Source organism: Mercenaria mercenaria, chromosome 5 (genome assembly GCF_021730395.1).
Source record: "Mercenaria mercenaria strain notata chromosome 5, MADL_Memer_1, whole genome shotgun sequence".
Taxonomy (NCBI): Eukaryota; Metazoa; Mollusca; class Bivalvia; order Venerida; family Veneridae; genus Mercenaria; species Mercenaria mercenaria.
Genome location: NC_069365.1, coordinates 23287525 through 23307362, shown reverse-complemented (window position 1 = coordinate 23307362; position 19838 = coordinate 23287525). Strand labels below are relative to the sequence as shown.

Genomic DNA, 19838 nt, shown 5'->3' with positions numbered 1-19838 from the left:
AAAGGGAAACTGGTTAGTGGTCATCAAATAATATTTTGGAATTTAAACAGCGTGGTTGCAATTTTTTTACTTAGATAAGCGATTAATGTCACTAACTGCATTATGTGCTGGCGTATATGAAATAAAGCCTTTTATGTAATTATGATTGTGTTCATTATACTGCGAAACAAGACTTGAAGAATAGGATTCTAATCTATTCATCTTTTCTGATATGATAAGTTTGGCCGAAGTACAGTTTCCGTTAAATGCACATCAAACGATACTAGTACAGTTACTACCGTCAATGATAGTGTTACAATGAGTACATCGACGTCTGTTACACTTAGGAACATTATGGACATATTTTTAATATCAACTCGTGCTCTTCTCGGTAGTTCCGAATAAAAAAATATTTTCACACAAAGCACATCAGATTGTTAGCAAAGGCGTCTGGCTTCCTAAAGTAAATTTCTGCAAGCGAGGATTTAAATGCAAGGCACATTTCAAAATAACAATTATAAATGTAATTCATAGACACTTTAAATATATTCTACCCTTATACTTAACCTCTTGCAACTTAAGTTCTATTTAATGACATACTGTGCATACCTGCCGGGTATACGTCGTTCTTCAGCGGAAGAATAATGCGCTCCTAAAGTCGCGCAATATTTCCGCTGAAGAACTCGTGCATATTTCCCAATACAAAGCTAATAACCTATAAATATGCACGAGTTCTTCAGCGGAAATATTGCGCGACTTTAGGAGCGCAATATTCTTCCGCTAAAGAACGAGTGCATATTTCCCGATGCAAAGATAATAACCTTTTTATTACATACTCATCTACACGTATAAATATAATGTAAATATCATAAATATGTGCAATAGCCTGAATAGGATTGACAATACTGAACTAAATAGAAAAAAGTAGTGCAACAACACATACTGAATTACGTCACACACCCGATATGAAACTCAGGCGTCAGTGTATGGAAAAATATTGACGTTTCCGGTACCAGTGTAACTTAACGGGGAATAGAAACGAGTATGTAATAAGGTGGGATACAGGCTTAAATATATATTTACAATGTTTGCTGTATACATGTAATTTCAATAGTGAATTACTACACCATCATCATTATCATTTCATTATAATTATTACCATATTTACACACTACTTTTCTCATGTATTATACACGCTCAGAATACATTCCAAAATTAGAAACGATTAGAAATCTGAAAAAAAAATGCGATATAAAGTTTCTGAACACAACTATTTAATACAGATATAATAAAACATTAGGAGACTTATACGATAAAATACAGTTTTTAAAGATTTGTAAAAAGAAGCGGGGTTTAAGGCTATTTATATCCACTTCTTTAATACTGGTAGACAGTTCTTGAGTTTGTGAGCAGTGTACGCAAAGCTACGACATCCATACATCATACTTCGTATCTTTGAAAAATCTTACGCTATATCTAACTTGATTTACAGAATTATGTGATAGATTTGAAGAGTAGCTGAAGCATATCACAACACCTAGCCATTGAACCATATTGGTTATGTATTGTGTGTATCATACTACACACAAACTGTGGTTAATACTGGCGCTCCGCATGAATTTGCGCACTAACTGCTACAAGGTATTTTGGACCTGTGCTCGCATAACTATTAAATAAAGTAAACCAGTGTTCCTTACCCGCTGGCTTACAATTTCACCCTGAATAAGTGTAACTGTTGTTTGCAACATCTGGATACTTTCGGTTTTGGTAACTGAAAACTGATTCTTGAATACAGGAGAGGAAGCAGACTTTCGTAGATTTCTGTGTGGCGCTCTTCTTTCCAAATACCGTCTCTCGTCTATGTCGCCTTCACTTTGTTGCCTGTGTGCGAATCGTAAACCCGACCTTTCATCATCGTCATCGTCGTCAGTCATTTCAAGGCGGGGTAAACTAACATAGATTTGAACGGTGGAAATAAATATTTATATCAAAATGACTGCGTTATGAGATGAAAACACAATTATTTGAAAACAGTGTAGATGGCTGATAAATATTTAGAAATTATATAAAGTATTGTAGAGATACATTAACAACTGCTAAGATTGTGACCAAGCAGATAACTAGAATGGAATCGAGCGCAGGATTATATTAGGTTCAACTTACAAATCTAGGTTTTCGGTTGAATTCTGAATAGCTTGTGCCAACGCTTCATCATAGTCCTAGTGAAATGTAACATATATATTAAAAAATCATATGAGCCGCGCCATGAGAAAACCAACATAGTGGGTATGCGACCAGCATGGATCCAGACCAGCCTGCGCATCCGCGCAGTCTGGTCAGGCTCCATGCTGTTCGCTAACAGTTTCTCCAATTCCAATAGGCTTTAAAAGCGAACAGCATGGAGCCTGACCAGACTGCGCGGATGCGCAGGCTGGTCTGGATCCATGCTGGTCGCATACCCACTATGTTGGTTTTCTCATGGCACGGCTCATATAAAGAAGTCGATACCTGTAACAAAAACATTGGATTAATTTGTCAAACAGGTTATGATATTGCCATGCATGCTATTAGTATCATTTTAGAAAGTCTGCAAAACAAAAATCATTGAATGCGCTAAAGACTAGTTAAACTATTGCAAATTAAGTAACAGACAGACTGGAAAAGCTATTAAATTCTTCAAAAAAAATATTTTGAAACACACTGAAGAAATGGACACAGTTATTCTCTTTACTAATACAATTAAGCGTAAAAAAGCTGCGGTAAAAATATAACAGAAAACAGACCATGCCGCCTTGATAGAGGATTCCTCTTTCCTTTTGTTTTTCATATTTTCGTCTTTCATAAAACCGTGCTTCAATCTGTTCAGATTCTTGCTCAAAGTCATTATGGAGAACCTCAAACTCAGAATCTGATGTTGAGCGTGTATCACTTGCTTGTCTATGAAGATCGTCGCCTCCAGCATCCTCTATTTGTATCCTTAAAAACAGTTACAATAGGTAAAACGACAGGTTTCACACATTCCGCCATCACCATCTTAGTACTTTGTTAAATATTAGTATCAAATACTAATGTTAGATATACTAGAAAACTGTCTCTTCAAATAACTGTTGTTTTAATATCAGGATAGGAGTATAAAGTACTGTACCGATTCAGTCTTGCTCGAGACAAAATGAAAAATTGGAACATATACCGTTCAAACTTTCTTAAACAATATTGGAGTAAGACTCACTTAGGTTTTGGGATTTTGAAGTCCCCATCTTTAGAAACTTGTATAAAGCAATTGTGGTGTTTTTCGAAGTTTTTGAGGAAATCTGTTCCCAATGAACTGTCGAGTCCTTTCATCATCAGCCACTTATCTATAGCTAAAAGAAAAGCGAAGAAGTCAATATGCGTTCAGTGTTTTCACGCCTATGTAGTGCCAGTATTACTGTTGTTTAGCATACAGTATTAAAACATCTTTGGTTTTATTTTGGGGGACCACAGAAAAGGTCTATTATTTATGGCTTCATACGATTCATCAAAATAACTGAATTTGATATCATCTGTAATAAATGCAGGGTTTTATTTGAAATTCTTAATAAACAATGTCATATCATAAGACATCCAGGAATGAAGCGGTATACGTTTATGGAATTGATACGTCATAAAGAAAAGGGGTTTGATATATTTGCAAGTCTTGAGAATTCTCATAGAACTTTATTTAAAATTTAACAAATTCGATTGCTTTAATGCTGGTTAAATTAAATCATTCGGAAAAAATTGACATTTGCAGGTAAATATTAAACAAGAGGGCCATGAAGGACCTGTATCGCTCACCTGACCTACTGACCTAAAGATCATCAAGATACATTTGTAGTTTCATTAAGATATGGTCATAAATGTGGCCTCTAAAGTGTTTACTAACTTTTCCTTTGATTTGACCTGGTGACCTAGTTTTTGAACCCACATGACCTAGATTCGAACTTGGCCTAAAACTCATCAAGATTAACATTCTGACTAAGTTTCATGAAGATACAGTCATAAATGTGGCCTCTAGAGTGTTAACAAGCTTTTCCTTTGATTTGACCTGGTGACCTAGTTTTTAACCCCACATGACCCAGATTCGAACCTGACCTAAAAATCATCAAGATTAACATTCTGACTAAGTTTCATGAAGATACAGTCATAAATGTGTCCACTAGAGTGTTAACAAGCTTTTCCTTTGATTTGACCTGGTGACCTAGTTTTTGACCCCACCTGACCCAGATTTGAGCATGACCTATAGATCATCAAGATTAATATTCTGACCAAGTTCATTAAGATATGGTCATAAATGTGGATCATCATGAGAAACATTCTGACCAAGTTTCATGAAGATACAGTCATAAATGTGGCCTCTACAGTGTTCACAAGCTGTTCCTTTGATTTGACCTTGTGACCTAGTTTTTGACCCCAGATGACCCAATATCGAATTCATCCAAGATTGTATTGAGGGTAACATTCTGACCAAGTTTCATTAATATTGGGCCAAAAATGTGACCTCTAGAGTGTTAACAAGCTTTTCCTTTGATTTGACCTGGTGACCTAGTTTTTAACCCTAGATGACCCAATATTGAACATGTCCAAGATTTTATTGAGGGTAACATTCTGACCAAGTTTCATTAAGATTGAGTCAAAAATGTGACCTCTAGAGTGTTAACAAGCTTTTCTTTTGATTTGACCTGTTGACCTAGTTTTTGACCCCAGATGACCCAATATCAAACTCGTCCAAGACTTTTACGAGGGTAACATTCTGACCAAGTTTCATTAAGATTAGGCCAAAATTGTGACCTCTAGAGTGTTAACAGTCAAATTGTTGACGACGGACGGACGGACGACGGACGACGGACACAGGGCGATCACAAAAGCTCACCTTGAGCACTTTGTGCTCAGGTGAGCTAACAATGGGAGCTTAAATCAAACGTTAATTGTTCCGAATATCAATTTACAAGTAGATCTATAAAAAACTCAGAAGAAATGACACGTTTCAAACATATTTTTTCTAGCAAACTGACTTTAACCTAACAGGGACTCTGACCAAAGTGGCCACAAAACAATAACCTTACCTTTCTGTCCTACTAAACTAACTACATATAACTTTCCAAAGTAATACCTCGTTCCTAATGAGTGTTACTGAGCGGATATCATTTTTCTAATTTTTGGAAGATCAATCTCAAGTACAATTCAAAGCAAGTGAGGTATACACTAAATTTGGTGACCGTATGTCAATCCTAAGTTAAGCAACCTTTGATGATCCAAACGAAAAAAAATCTAGTTTTACTAACTGTGACCTTAACTTTTCGAGGGACCTTCGTGGCCGCGTGGTTAAGGTCGTTGACTTCGAATAACTTACTCTTCACGGATGAAGGTTCGAACCTTACTCGGGGCGTTGAGTTTTTCATGTAAGGAAGCCACCCAGCCGGCTTGTGTAAGGATAGTGGTTATACCTATGTGCCCACCGATGATGAAATAATGCACGAAGGGGCAGCTGGGCTCTTCCTCCACCATCAAAATCTGGAAAGTTGGCAGATGACTTAATATGTGTCGGTGCGAGTTAAACCCAACAAAAATAAATAAACTTAACCCTGTGGAATCGAAATGGCTTCATATCATTAAAATAACAGAAACAAAAGTTGAAGCCCGGGACCGGGTTAAGAACCATAAGTCGTCCGCTTTCCTCCAGACTGCTACATCAAAAAATGTATCAACGACAAGATGAAACATCAGTCACTAAAAGCTTCTTGTAAACTAAGCTTCATCTTAATACCTTAGCCGAAACTTATTGAACAGAAATGTAACTTTTGACGCCGCCAATCTATCCAACAATCCATCTGCTCATTCGCCAACCCAGCGGCATCGCAAATATATTACATAAGTTTTCAACTTTGAAATTCCTGCCTAAAATTGATAGTGATATATCTGCGTATCATATGATACCTCTTAAACACGACACATTTACATCGGTTAAACATAAATTGTCGTTAAAAGTTTCAGATCAACTAAGACAGTTTTAGTCATTTGCTGTTTAATAGCCCTAATTAAATTCAAATTCAAAATGAAACACACGTTAGTTTCTAGTGCGCACCTCCGCTAGTTAAATTTTGCCATAATATTTTGAAAACATTACGTGATTATTTGATATGTACATATATCAATACAGTAATGCGTAATGAAAAGCTACATTTGAATGCTCAGGAAACTGCATATCGTTGTGCATGTAATTCGAATCATAATATATTTTTTTGGATATTGAAGTATATTATTTTCATGCAAATACAAAAAGTGGAACAGAGTCGAGTATAGTCAAATCAGTCAGGTTAAAGGCTGTGTGCAGTGTCACTTCCTTTCTTTCATATGATATGTTTCGAGTTATAATACCACAGAATCAAGTACCGCAAGCCTATTTCTGACTTATGGTGGTCTTAGATATAAGTAATTTCCTGTAAAAAAATACAATTCTGTCGGCTAGAAAAATGAAGACCACGTATGTACGAATACAGATTGAATACTCAACCTTTGTCTGATATTCTACTGAAATCAATTTTCTCGTGCCAAATTTGGTTCACCATTCTGGTCAATTCTTCAGTGAGTGACTCTTCTCCTTCTACACATATCCGTATTTTTAGCGGCGTTCTACTTTGCTCTTTAACTTCAAATTGGCCGTGTCTTTTCCTAAATTCAGAAACAATGTCATTACCGATTAATCTATTAAATTTGCTGGGATAAGCATACAATATGTATCAAAATGTGAACGACATCCGCAGAAGATACAATTTTTAATACATGATAATTCGTATACATTAAATCATACTTTTTACAGTGTACAAAATGACGGATTAGTGCCATTTTTCTTTCGATTTGTACAAATGTTTATTAAGAATCTGAGGTAATGCTTACTCAACATTTCGTCTAAGTTTCTCCTCAAAACATGACTTGAAGCATTTTGCCTTCGCCTCTTCTAAGACAACTTCGCCGGTCTTCTTCGGCACATGTTGTTTCAAGTATTCAATGATTTTTCTGTTGGCATCTTTTGCTTTTGTGTCGACAAAACTTTCAATTAAGACCATTTTATTTGCCGATTCATCTAGATATATCGTTGTTAAGCCGCTATCTAGTACCTCAATCATTCTATTCCAGTCTTCGTCATTTAGAAACTGCTCTTGTCCTGGTCGTAATTGAATCCTTGACACAAATATTTCATCCTTCACAAGCTGTAAGCCTTTCTCTGCATCTTCTACAGAAAACGCATGTGATTTAAGTATACTCTTCGACTCATCAACTTCAAATGCAGCCCTGACTTTTTGTTTGATACATCTTGCTCTAAGGCAGTCGCGACAGGCTTGCCGTGATAAAAACATACACTTCATACGGGAAAGAGATTCCGTACAACAGACAATTTGCTCTACACATTCGTGCACTTTCAACTTTGCATCCGTTATATCTTCATCCGAGCTACCGTTTAGAATCAATTTACCTTCTTTTTCTTTAAAAATTACTTTTAAAGTGTCTGTCTGTGTTTTCTTCTGAAATCTAAAGATAATCAACATGATGATCTTTACAGGGGATAATCGGATTTCTGCTTCACAACACAAAGACCTTTGTTTTTCATTAACCTTTGAAGTACGTTTTCGCCTTCCGTTTTTAGCACGAGAACTGCCATCCTCGCTGTCATTTGACACCTGTCTTTGAACGTTTCTTACAACCGGCTTCACAGCAGCTACATTTGGAGTTTGGACATTGCTGACTCCATAATTTCTGTCTTTATCTTGATCATGCCAAGCAGTAGATCGTCGAGTATCATATTCCTGTGGATTTGGTAATGCAACACGATCAGGCCTGTTGATAGGTGTTTCAACTTCTTGGTCCGCAGTGTCATCAGAAATTATTTTTAGTTTGAAGTCGTTGTCTGACGTTTCATGCCCTGCCGATTTGAGTTTAATACGCTCATGTATGGGGTTACTGTCATAGTTTGTCTGTTCTGTGCTTACAGAATTCGGACTTTGTGACATGTGCTCAAATGCTCTGGCATGAGTTATCGCTGACGATTCTTCATTTTCTTGCATAGGGGAACTTACTCTCAAAGGCTTCAATTGCTGTTGTCTTGGAGATACAGTTGCAAGAGGAGTGGTTTGTTCATACATAATATCCCTTTGTGGTACAGCAGACATACCAGTTTCTAAAATACATTTCAACTCAACATTACTCGTCATCAACAAAGGCCAAATGTTTTCATATAACAAGGCATATACCGCCGTTTTTTTTATCAAGAAGTACAGATTATGTTAGATACACGTTGTGAAAAATATATAACATAACATCTCAACTGTGCTACGGAAATGAAGGTTCATTACATGATATTTCAATACACAAATCCACCTTAAATAACTAGAGGTTGCTTTTGAAAAAGATGAGCATGTTTCCCTTCACGCAAAAGCCTTCATTTAAATTGAGGTTGAATAGATACATGACCAAATGTCACTGGGTAAAAAAGATACTGTCACTAAATACTTAAATATTTGACCTTATACTCTCACAATGAGCTCTTCAAAAGACATCAAAAGTTGTATTTTGCTCATTGTCTTATTATAGTTAACATTTGTAACTTCCGGGAATTAAACAAGAGGACCATGATGGTCCTGAATCGCTCACCTATCCCCACATGACCCAGTGTTGAACTGAGTATGACATCGTTATTTCTATTATTTGACATAGTGACCTAGTTTTTTGAGCAATTGTGACCTAGATATCATCAAGATTAAAAATTCTGACCAATTTTCATGAAGATCCATTGAAAATATGACCTCTAGAGAGGTCACAAGGTTTTTCATTATCTGACCTAATGACCTAGTTTTTGAAGGCAAGGACCTACTTTTGAACTTGACCTAGATATCATCAAGATGAACATTCTCACCAATTTTCATGAATATCTCATGAAAAATATGGCCTCTAGAGAGGTCACAAGGTTTTTCATATTTTTTGACCTACTGACCTAGTTTTTGACCGCACATGACCAGTTATGAACTTGACCTAGATATCATCAAGCTGAACACTCATCACCATTTTCATGAGATCCATTAGAAATATGGCCTCAGAGACGTCACAAGGTTTTTCTATTTTAGACCTACTGACCTAGTTTTTGACCGCACCTGACCCAGTTTCGAAACTGACCTAGATATCTATCAAGATGAACATTTGATCCAATTTTCATGAAGATCTCTTGAAAAATATGGCTCTAGAGAGGTCACAGGGTTTTTTCTATTTTTAGATCTACTGACCTAGTTATTGACCGCACGTGACCCAGTTTCGATCTAGACCTAAATACAATCAAGGTAAACATTCTCAGCAATTTTCATAAAGATCCCATGAAAATATTGCCTCTAGAGAGGGCAAAAGTTTTTCTATTTCAGACCTACTGACCTAGTTTTTGAATGCACGTGACCCAGTTTCAAACTTAACTAGATATCATCAAGGTGAACATTCTGACCAATTTTCATGAAGATCCATTGAGAAATATGGCCTCTAGAGAGGTCACAAGGTTTTTCTATTTTTAGACCTACTGACCTAGTTTTTGATCCCATGTGACCCATTTTCGAATTTGACCTAGATATCATCAAGGTGAACATTCTCACCAATTTTCATGAAGATCCATTGAGAAATATGGCCTCTAGAGAGGTCACAAGGTTTTTCTATTTTTAGATCTACTGACCTAGTTTTTGACCCCACGTGACCCAGTTTCGAACTTGACCTAGATATCATCAAGGTAAACACTCTGACCAATTTTCATTAAGATCTCATGAAAAATATGGCCTCTAGAGAGGTCACAAGGTTTTTCTATTTTTAGACCTACTGACGTAGTTTTCGACCGCATATGACCCAGTTTCGAACTTGACCTAGATATCATCAAGATGAACATTCTGACCAACTTTCATAAAGATCCCATGAAAAATGTGACCTCTAGAGTGGTCACAAGCAAAAGTTTACGCACGCACGGACGGACTAACGCACGGACGGACGACGGACGACGGACGCCACGCGATCACAAAAGCTCACCTTGTCACTTTGTGACAGGTGAGCTAAAAAGATACAGAACGTACAAGTTTGTTTTAACCGACCAATATACAGACAGATGGAGGGACAGACGACCAAAATTATGGATAATGGTACACGTTATTTGCATGTCAACAGATATCTTACCTTTGCATCCTTGTCTTGGTTTTAAAGTTTCCGTGAAATGTCTGTGCACAGAACGATAGTAAGGTTCTATTATGACAGCATTGTTTCTCAGCTGATGTGTCTGTTTGAATAGTACTGACTTTATGGCTGGAAGAAATTTAAAGTGTCTGTATGTCAGTACAGAAAAATATTATGCATAATAAGCAGCTATTATATATAGTAAATTATCCAGAATAGCGACTTGTAAGATATGTCGTATTTACTCCTCTAAAGTAACAAAACATATTTCGAAAGATGGACAAAACCTTACCAACCTATTCACTTGTCATAGCCACTGAAAAGAATGGTCGACTGATCTTATCCATGAAAAAAAAACTATCAAGGGCAAAAGCACAGGTAAAGTCACATTTAAACAAAAGCATCGCCTTGCGGGTGCAGACACTCATCTGATTTTTTTGTCTCTGTGTAATAGAAATATTGTCCTACCCATAATTTTCTAAGTCCAAAAGGGGCCATAATTCTTGCAAAAGCAATGTAGAGTTACAGTACTTGCTGTGAAGACTCGACTTTTAATGGCGAATAACTGCCAAAAGTTTTAAAGCAATAGCTTCGATTGTTAAGGAGAAAAGTTGACCTAAACATAAAACTTAACCAATGAATCTAAATCAAAAGGGGCCATAATTCTTGCAAAAAGCAGGATGGAGTTAGTTATATTTCTTGCTGTGCAGAGTCAGCTTTTGATGGTGAACAAGTGTTGCAAGTTTAAAGCAATAATTTTGATACTTTATGGGAAAAGCCGACCTAAACACAAAACTTAACCAAGAAATCTGATTTTCTAAGTCCAAAAGGGGCCATAATTCTTGCAAAAAGCAGTATGGAGTTATGTTTCTTGTTGTACAGAGTCATATCCTGATGGTAAACAAGTGTTGCAAGTTTCAAAGCAATAGCTTTGATAGTTGAGGAGAAAAGGTGACCTAAACATAAACCTTAACCAAGAAATCTGATATTTTCTAAGTCCAAAAGGGCCATAATTCTTGCAAAAAGCAGGATGGAGTTATGTTTCTTGCTGCACAGAGTCAGCTATTGATGGTGAACAAGTGTTGCAAGTTTCAAAGCAATAGCTTTAGGAGAAAAGCTGATCTAAACATAAAACTTAACCTGGCAATGTCAACGCCAACGCTAACGCCGACGCCGACGCCGATCAAGTGATGACAATAACTCATCATTTTTTTTCAAGAAATCAGATGAGCTAAAAACGCAGTTAGACGAACATATAATTGCACACAGGTGCATGCCATCTGAGCACATGTACATGCATAACACTTATGAATGTAATGACAAGAGGGCTATGATGGCCCTATATCGCTCACCTTAGTTTACTTGCTTGCTTGAACAAATTTCTTTGCTAAAGCTTCAAAAACAAAAAAATAAAACTAGGTGAGAAGGTCATGGTAAAGATTCTTCAAGATAAGTACTGAAATCTGTTAAAAAAATATTCAGATCTCTTTGCTGTAGCTTAAAAAACAAGAAAGTAGGTTAGTAGGTCAGGGCTAAGAACATTAAAGATAAGTATTGAAATATTTATCGAAAGTTACTGACGTGGTCAAAATTTCTATGCTGTTATGATCGGTGTGCAAAACTGTACATGTCATCCAAATTTTAAGGCTGTATCTTAAAAAAACAAGAAAGTAGGTCAGTAGGTTAAGGACACACTTGGGGTCATCAGGTAATTATAATTAAACAATGTAGGAAATATGATCAGATAATTTTTGAAGTATTTTTTCTATATAACTCATATACAAGTGACCCCCGGGGCGGGGCCTCTTTTCACCAAAGGGGCATAATTTAAAAACTCTTGTTAAAGAACTACTAGGCAATGCTACATACCAAATATCAAAGGCCTATATCTTGTGGTTTCAGACAAGGAGATTTTTAAAGTCTTTTCTATATAAGTCTATGTAAAACTTAGGATCCCCGGGGTGGGCCTCTTTTAACCCCAGGGTTTTAATTTGAACAATTTTGGTAGAGGACCATAAAGCAATGCTACATACCAAATATCATAGGCCTGGTCTTGTGGTTTCAGACAAGAAGATTTTTAAAGTTTTTTTTTCTATATAAGTCTATATAAAATTGGGACCCCCGGGGCGGGGCCTCTTTTCACCCAAGAGGTATAATTCGAACAATCTTGGTAGAGGACCACTAGATGATGTCACACTAATATCAAAGCCCTATGCCCTGTGTTTTTTTACAAGAAGATTATCAAAGTTTTTTTTTCCTATATATGTCGATATAAACCATGTGACCCCCAGGGCGGGGTCATATTTGATCCTAGGGGGATTATTTGAACAATCGTGGTAGAGGACCACTAGGTGATGTTACATACCAAATATCAAAGCCCTAGGCCCTGTAGTTTTGGACAAGAAGATTTTCAGTTTTTCCCGATATAAATCTATGTAAATCATGTGATCACCCCTCCCCCCCCCCACGGGCGGGGCCATATTTGACCCTAAGGGGATAATTTGAACAACCTTGGTAAAGGACCATTAGATGGTGCTACCTACCAAATATCTAAGCCCTAGCTACTGTGGTTTTGGACAAGAAGATTTTTAAAGTTTTTGCTTTCGGTGGCCACGGCAACCAGAGTTCTGTATGGAATTCATTTCTTTGACTAATATCAAAGAACCAAGTGTTCACGGAGGTTTATGTCCTCAACATAATAAAACTTGTAAGCTATAAAATACACACTCCATTAGATACTGTAGGGCTAAACTCCTTCAAGGGGAAGGAAATCAAAAGATCTTTGTCATATATTTATGTCCGTATAGTACGACTTTTTTCCAGGCGATCTTGTGAGACGTTACTCCAATCATCGTCTTCGTCAAAAGTGTGATACGGGTTTGGGAATTTCTGTCAATTCGTCTTACAATATCAAATGATATCCCATATAATAATAAACAGACTAAATAAACCAAAATTTTCTTCATATGATTTACATGAGCACATTTCTCTTCGGCCATATTCAAAAGAGAAGACGTTGGTTTCATACGAAAATATTATTGTTACCTGTGTCACTCGATATTTCAATAATAGCGTGTTTGGCAGAGCCAGCATCAACAATTTGTACATTTTGGACCGTGTCTTCTTCCCCTCCGGATCTTTTACTTTCGAAGTAAAGGCTTAGATATTCCTCACTTATTTGCCCAGGTATATCTGCTATAAAAATACCAACTGGCTCACACAGTAGTTGCAGGTTAAGGGATGATCCTTCAAACCTCCTCTTTGAGGCTTTCTCCTGCCACTGGTCAATCTCTGCAAATATAGACTGTAGCTTAAAAAACAATAACTATAGCAAACAGCATCTAAAAGATAGAGTTTGCATCCATTTTTACGGCAAATACTAGCACTAACAATGTTGATTTTTCTGCCATAAACAATTAGAAACGCAGTCAATTGAAACGCGGAGATTCGTATAATAAATAAGAAAAGACAGTACCGTGCTTATACAGCACATCGAAAATATTTTATACGATATTCCTACAGTGCATTATATACGATCTTAAAAGACTAAGAACTACCGTCATCTCCCACGTATACCTTCCACATTTCACTTCTTTACTAATATATAACTACCTTCCACATCTTTTTCAAATACGGCAATAGCAACACCAGCTCCTTCTACGGGGAAGTATATGTCCGTCAGTTCTTCTGAACATATCACCTCAAGGTAGTTCTGTAAATTGTCCTTCCGCACATTTTCCTTTAAGTTCTTGTAATAAGAAATTGTTCTTTGTTCAGACATTTAACAGAATTGATACAAACAAATGAATGCAGATGTTGACATTGTAGACACGTTTTAAAACAGTAGGGTCAAATATCTGTTGACCAAAAGAGAAATGATTTGTTTGAACAGAACGAGCTGCTGTATAATGTATGAGGAAAGTAAAACATTTTGTCACAGATTCCCTTTTATTGCATATTAAGTATCTCAACAGTTCTATTTCTCAAAAAAAAAAACATAACAGGGAAGAGATGATACACAAATAAACTAAAGAATGTGGAAGAATTTCATGATAACATTTCCCCGCTTTTGTTTGTTTAATATTCTGTTCATCTTGTGATTGAATTGGTAATGTCTTGAACATGTAATAACGTTAAGGTACTGCTCAATAACATTTTTCTTTTCGTTTGGTTAACGTTGCACCGATACTGTTATGTCATATGACGAGTTTGGTGGAGGAAGACGCAAACCATAAGGTGCCCCTCCGTGCATTGAAACCATGTAGGTTTTACACTTATAATACGACTGAAGTTTATAATACGACTGAGGTTTATCTATGTATCTATGTATTAAACGTACCACACTATTTTACTGACGCGGTATGTATGAACTTCCAAACTTTACAAACGTGTTATACTGATATACTTAACTGATTATACTGATAGATAAATTTCAAAGTGCACGCGTTCTTTTTTATATCCTGTGTTCTGTTTTAAATACAATATGACGACTGACTAAACATTTTTCCAAAAATAAGTTTTATGAAGCTTGTATAAACAGATAAACGAGTCTTGTCATGACTACAGTCCATACATATTCCCAATACTATCTTTATTAATCAATACTTAAATCACCGGCTTCTATTTATATATAATTTGACTCATCAAGTAGTACATGCATTAAAATATTTTCTGAATCGTAATGTTCTACTTTTTTCTTTTCGATGTTTGAGGAATCTGGCGATTAATAGCCCCTGATGTTTGTTTGTTTTGGGTTTAACGCCGTTTTTCAACCTTCGAGTATTTCAGTTATGTAACGGCGGGCAGTTAACATAACCAGGGTTCCTGGATTCAGAACCAGTATAAACCTATGCTGCGCAACTAACTGTCAACTTCCCCACAAGAAGCAGGGGTAGAGGACGGATGTTATCAGACACAATGTCTTTTATCAAATCGTCACGAAAAACATACGCCTCGCCCAGGGCTCGAACTCACGTAACAGCGATCCGTAGGTCTGCGCTCTCCCTACTGAGCTAAGCGGGCGGACTAGTCTCTAATGTTGATGGTGACTTTTAGCAACTGTACAAATCCATTTAGTAATAACAGAGGTAAGAGTGAAAGACTTAGCGTATCATATTTATAATCTGGAATGTTGAGTAAAACGTTGGCATAATTTATGAAATATTGGTGCGAGAGTAACGGTTCTTGTATCATCTGATGTGTGTGATGATGAGGCAATCTGACTTAAGTACTTGATCTTCTAAACGAAGATCTGAGAACGACCCATTTACATACGTCTTCTGTATATTTTGGATTTCCAGTATTGCTATTTTTATCTTAATCAATCTGACGACTTTTTCGAATGTCAAAGAGTAAGAAAATGTGCAGTCTTTCCAGGGCTCGAACCCGGGAGCCTACCGACTGAGCTAACAGGCTATCTGACACCTTACGACATAAGAATTGTAAATATCAAAAGTCAAGGCTACAGGTAGATTTGCAAAATGTTGTAAGTTAAGCTCTGATTTGCTAGCGAAAGGGTCGTCAGAACGAGGCTATGAATAGGTCGTTTTCAGATCCTATGCGTAGTACTTTAGTCAGACTGGATGATGAGGAACAAGTACTTGGAGCTTGAAACAAATTATCAAGAAGAGACCTCAGTGAAAAGACTAAAAGACTGACACAGACGTTGACATGGACACTAACGCGGATAACGGAGACATTAAGTAGCTCTCCATATACATCTATACTGTAACTTTTAACAACAATAGTTTAGTAACATGAATATTTGTCTTAAGTATTACGTCTAAACTGACTTGGTTAAATACATGCAGATATTTTTCTCAACGTGAACGTGTGATGCTTTTGCTTTTATGAATAAATTCATGATTTCTTGAAAAATAACTTAATTACCTGAACCACAACAGCCCTGTTCCCAGTCGGATCACGCCTGTATAATTCACGCAGTATTTTGGACGACATTTCTTGTTATTTTCTCAAACTTTTTTGTGGCACAGATTCAAGTGCCATAATCTGAAATGGCACAAAAATAACAGATGAACACTATATAATTAATTATTGTTGACAATAATTTAATTTCTTTTAAAAAAGTTCAGTTTGACTGTTTATTTTAGTGACTCAAATCTAATCGATGTATACACGATAAGCATCGTTGCATTGCCTATCGGTAAAAAGCTGTGAGAAACATTCAATAAAAATCATGTAACATCAAATATCTGAGCCGTGCCATGACATGAAAAAACCAACATAGTGGCTTTGCGACCAGCATTGATCCAGACCAGCCTGCGCCTCCGCAGGGGAGGGTGTGTGTGTGTAGGGGGGGGGGGGGGGGGGGGCAATATTTTGACCGATTATGGTAATTATCTTAGCAATTAATTATTTTTTTGACAGCCAGTCCATTTTAGCTGAGACCTGTCACCAGACATGCAGTTTTATAATAATTATTGTATTGTTAACCTTATTACAAATAAGCTTTGATAATGTGGCAGTTGAGTCCAATAAGTCCAGGGGTGTTCAAGGACAATCCGTCACAGATCTATTGTAAAGCAATTTTAGGATTTACCTGTGTTGGAAAATAAACAGTGTCGATTGTATTGAGGTCAACTGTCACATTATCAAAGTTTATTAGTAGTGTCAAATCAAAACAGAAAACATATAAAAATGATAAAAAAAGCCTTTGAAAAGCGTTTCTTGTCGGACCCAATCCCGATCCCGAGAAAAGGGTGAGGGGTTTTATACTATACTGTATTCATTCGAAATGTCAAAACATGCCCAGAGGTATATTGTACATAAAATTGCAGTGGTATTTTAAGTGTTCTTAAATGCTCCCAAAATGACCAAGAATGCAGGAAATGAAGCGCCGAATTTCAAAATTTTCAGGGGGAGCATGCCGCCGGACCCCCTAGCTAGTCCCCTACCTCTTTTTAGTAGGCTGATTTTATTGCGTGCACCCCCCCCCCCCCCCCCCCCACACACACACACACTCCGGACTTTTGGCCTAGATTCTGTAGGAGTCGGGCACAGAGCAAAATTTCGCTGAAAAGATGACATTGAATATCAAAGGGCACATATTAAATGCACAGACACTAGGGGTCTGGAACCCCCGACCCCTCCAGCCCAAACTACTACGCACCTGTATATATTTTTATCATCATCATTGTATATCCAGGCACAGACTATAATCACACAAGCAATGTTAAACTTATTTGAACTAATTTGAAAATATAATCTCCCACTAGCTTAAAAATGTTTAAGCTAGTGGGAGATTATATATATTTTCAAATTAGTTCAAATAAGTTTAATATAGTCTGTGTCTGGATATACAATGATGATGATAAAAAATATATACAGGTGCGTAGTGGTTTGGGCTGGAGGGTTGGGTGTTCCAGACCCCAAGCGTCTGTGATTAAATGCAGGATATTTAGTTTTTAGCAAGAAATCAAAGGCCTGAATGGCCTGAGTCGGCTAATGATTGATGTACTGACAGTATAGTCTACCAGTTTCAGTTTGTTTTTAGTTTTTTTCTTAAAATTTCATAACACAGCTCGATATTTACCCAAAATATTATATCCGGATACGATTACACTTTTCTCCAGTTTGAACAATATATCTAACAAATTGTGATGATACGAAGACATTTAGCAGCAATTGGCAGTATCTGACATTGAAGTTTACGGTTAAATTACCTCTTATTTAAATATTTTCATAAAAAAAGTTGTTTCGTTTCGCCAAACATAGACGATCTACTTTCGATTTCAAAAACTACAAGAAAATACAATTTAATGTTTTGCCGATTTGTTTATTTCTCGAAAAATAAGAATTAAAATCATTTTTAATATCAATAGTAACTAAACAAACCAGTAAGAGCTTCTTCTTCCGATAATTTATCCGTTTACTGACTGCAAAATTCAACCCACGCAAAGTTTATAGAAATCATACGATGCGTGTTTACGTTCAATGTGGGAGAATTAAGGCTGATCGGCTATGTTACCTAACGCATCCAGACGATTCAGATTTTGTTTTTAAAAAAGCATTGTGTGCCTTTCTGTAATTTTATATACGTTTTTATACGCTTAGAAATTATTAGACATGCGTATTTGCATTATTTCTATATGTAATTTACGCTAATACGCATCTTATCTGGAGCCCTGCTCGAACTATTTTTTGTCTTTCGCTGGATGTTACCCAAGCTTTGTAAGCCTGCGCAATTCTTAAAATGCACATTTATGTTTAATGAGTTACATTCGAGAATTGCACAATTACAAGTCATAAATATGACAGATTACATCGTATATTGGTCATAGCAAAGGGAATTGACACAACTTAACTTATTCATGCAGTGAACTGTTTGAAATTTGAGAAATCTAATGGAACTACATCCCTTCACATGTTATTCGGTCCGTTTAGAGAATCGTTGGATAGCAAGGACTCGTCAAAAGGCTTTCAGCCTTTAGCCGACTCAAAAACGAAAGTAGGCATAAACTTCTTCCCCCGTTGCGTACCTCGCTTAGCCTATAGATGAATGAGTGTTGGATGGTTTTAACTGTAGTCAGTGTCTCGGGCTGTACGCGGTTTCGCTCACACGGCAAATTCATATTATCTTCGTGCAAATAAAGCAGAAAACAATTCTCTATTATTTCACAGTACCGAGTTATTCCCAACATAATTTGACGACCCGGGTCTACGAGGAGCTATGAATATATTATCATGAAATCCACAGACACTTGGGGGGTCAGAACCTGTCCCCCCTCCCAAACCGCCCCTGCTAACCTTCAGCCAATCATACAACAACTTCTGTTAGCCTACCATTTCAATGTTTAAAAAATCTCCCATACACTATCAATGATAAGAGTATGAGAATTTTTTAAACATGTTGAAATGGTAACAGAATTCGTTGGATGATTGAGGCATGTGCTCAGTTTGTTTTAAAAAACGAAAATATATTGACTGAGGGTTGTCAGGGGCGACCTGGGGGGGGGGGGGGGTGCTGACCCCCAAGTGTCTGTGATGAAATCGGCTTCCTGTTGGTGGGGGCCGACAGTACAGGAGGTTGGTGGGGTGGTTATGAAGCAAAACAAAATGATGCATTATTAATCAGTTATAAAGGTTTAGATAAAAGATTACTGACCTGTTAGAAAATGGAAATAACCTGTCCACCACCAGGCACAGCTCTTCAGGCACAGTCTCTTATTTATCCCGAAGTCCGCGGTGCTATGCAGTGCCTTTATTCATAAGATGTTAGGTTTCAGTTTAAACAAGTAAACATCAATAAACTATCCATAATATCAAAGATAAAACAATAACCCGCTCACGATTATAGCTATCTGGGTTTTCCGAAAATAAAGTTATCTACTTTCGTTTTCTCGCTGATACACGCGATCGAACACGTTACATAAACACTGTGTGCAATGCGCTACAGAGGTTATCTTTCGGTACGAGTAATACACTGTTTATGCTAAATAGTAAAATCATACTATGACCTTCAACGCACGTTCATGGCTTTCATTATATTCTATTCCGCCTATGTAGTATTAACATGAAAGTCAGAAACATATTTTGACAGGTCAAAGCAATAGTAGATCTACAATAATTCAGTTATTTCCCTGATAACAATTTTAGCATTTAAGTGAAATGAAAAACATAACATGGACGTT

The 19838-nt window shown here is 36.8% G+C and overlaps 1 protein-coding gene across 3 annotated transcripts in view; it reads right to left on the bottom strand.

The window, feature by feature from the left end:
* The window catches only part of LOC123556644 (uncharacterized), a 43325-nt gene extending 23780 nt beyond the window's left edge, over positions 1-19545 (bottom strand). For 2 of the 3 annotated variants that reach the window (XM_045347530.2, XM_045347531.2), the window contains exons 1-11: positions 19313-19544; positions 16078-16197; positions 13801-13936; positions 13234-13479; positions 10192-10317; positions 6895-8173; positions 6512-6669; positions 3209-3341; positions 2763-2955; positions 2143-2198; positions 1677-1929 (exon numbers count right to left, since the gene is read on the bottom strand). In XM_045347530.2, the coding sequence (XP_045203465.2) occupies positions 1677-1929; positions 2143-2198; positions 2763-2955; positions 3209-3341; positions 6512-6669; positions 6895-8173; positions 10192-10317; positions 13234-13479; positions 13801-13936; positions 16078-16146 (2649 nt within the window). In that variant the 5' untranslated portion in view covers positions 16147-16197; positions 19313-19544. Of the gene's footprint in view, positions 1-1676; positions 1930-2142; positions 2199-2762; positions 2956-3208; positions 3342-6511; positions 6670-6894; positions 8174-10191; positions 10318-13233; positions 13480-13800; positions 13937-16077; positions 16198-19312 lie in introns of all 3 variants that reach the window. The other variant, XM_045347529.2, reaches the window with a different exon arrangement.
* Between the last annotated feature and the right edge of the window lie 293 nt (positions 19546-19838).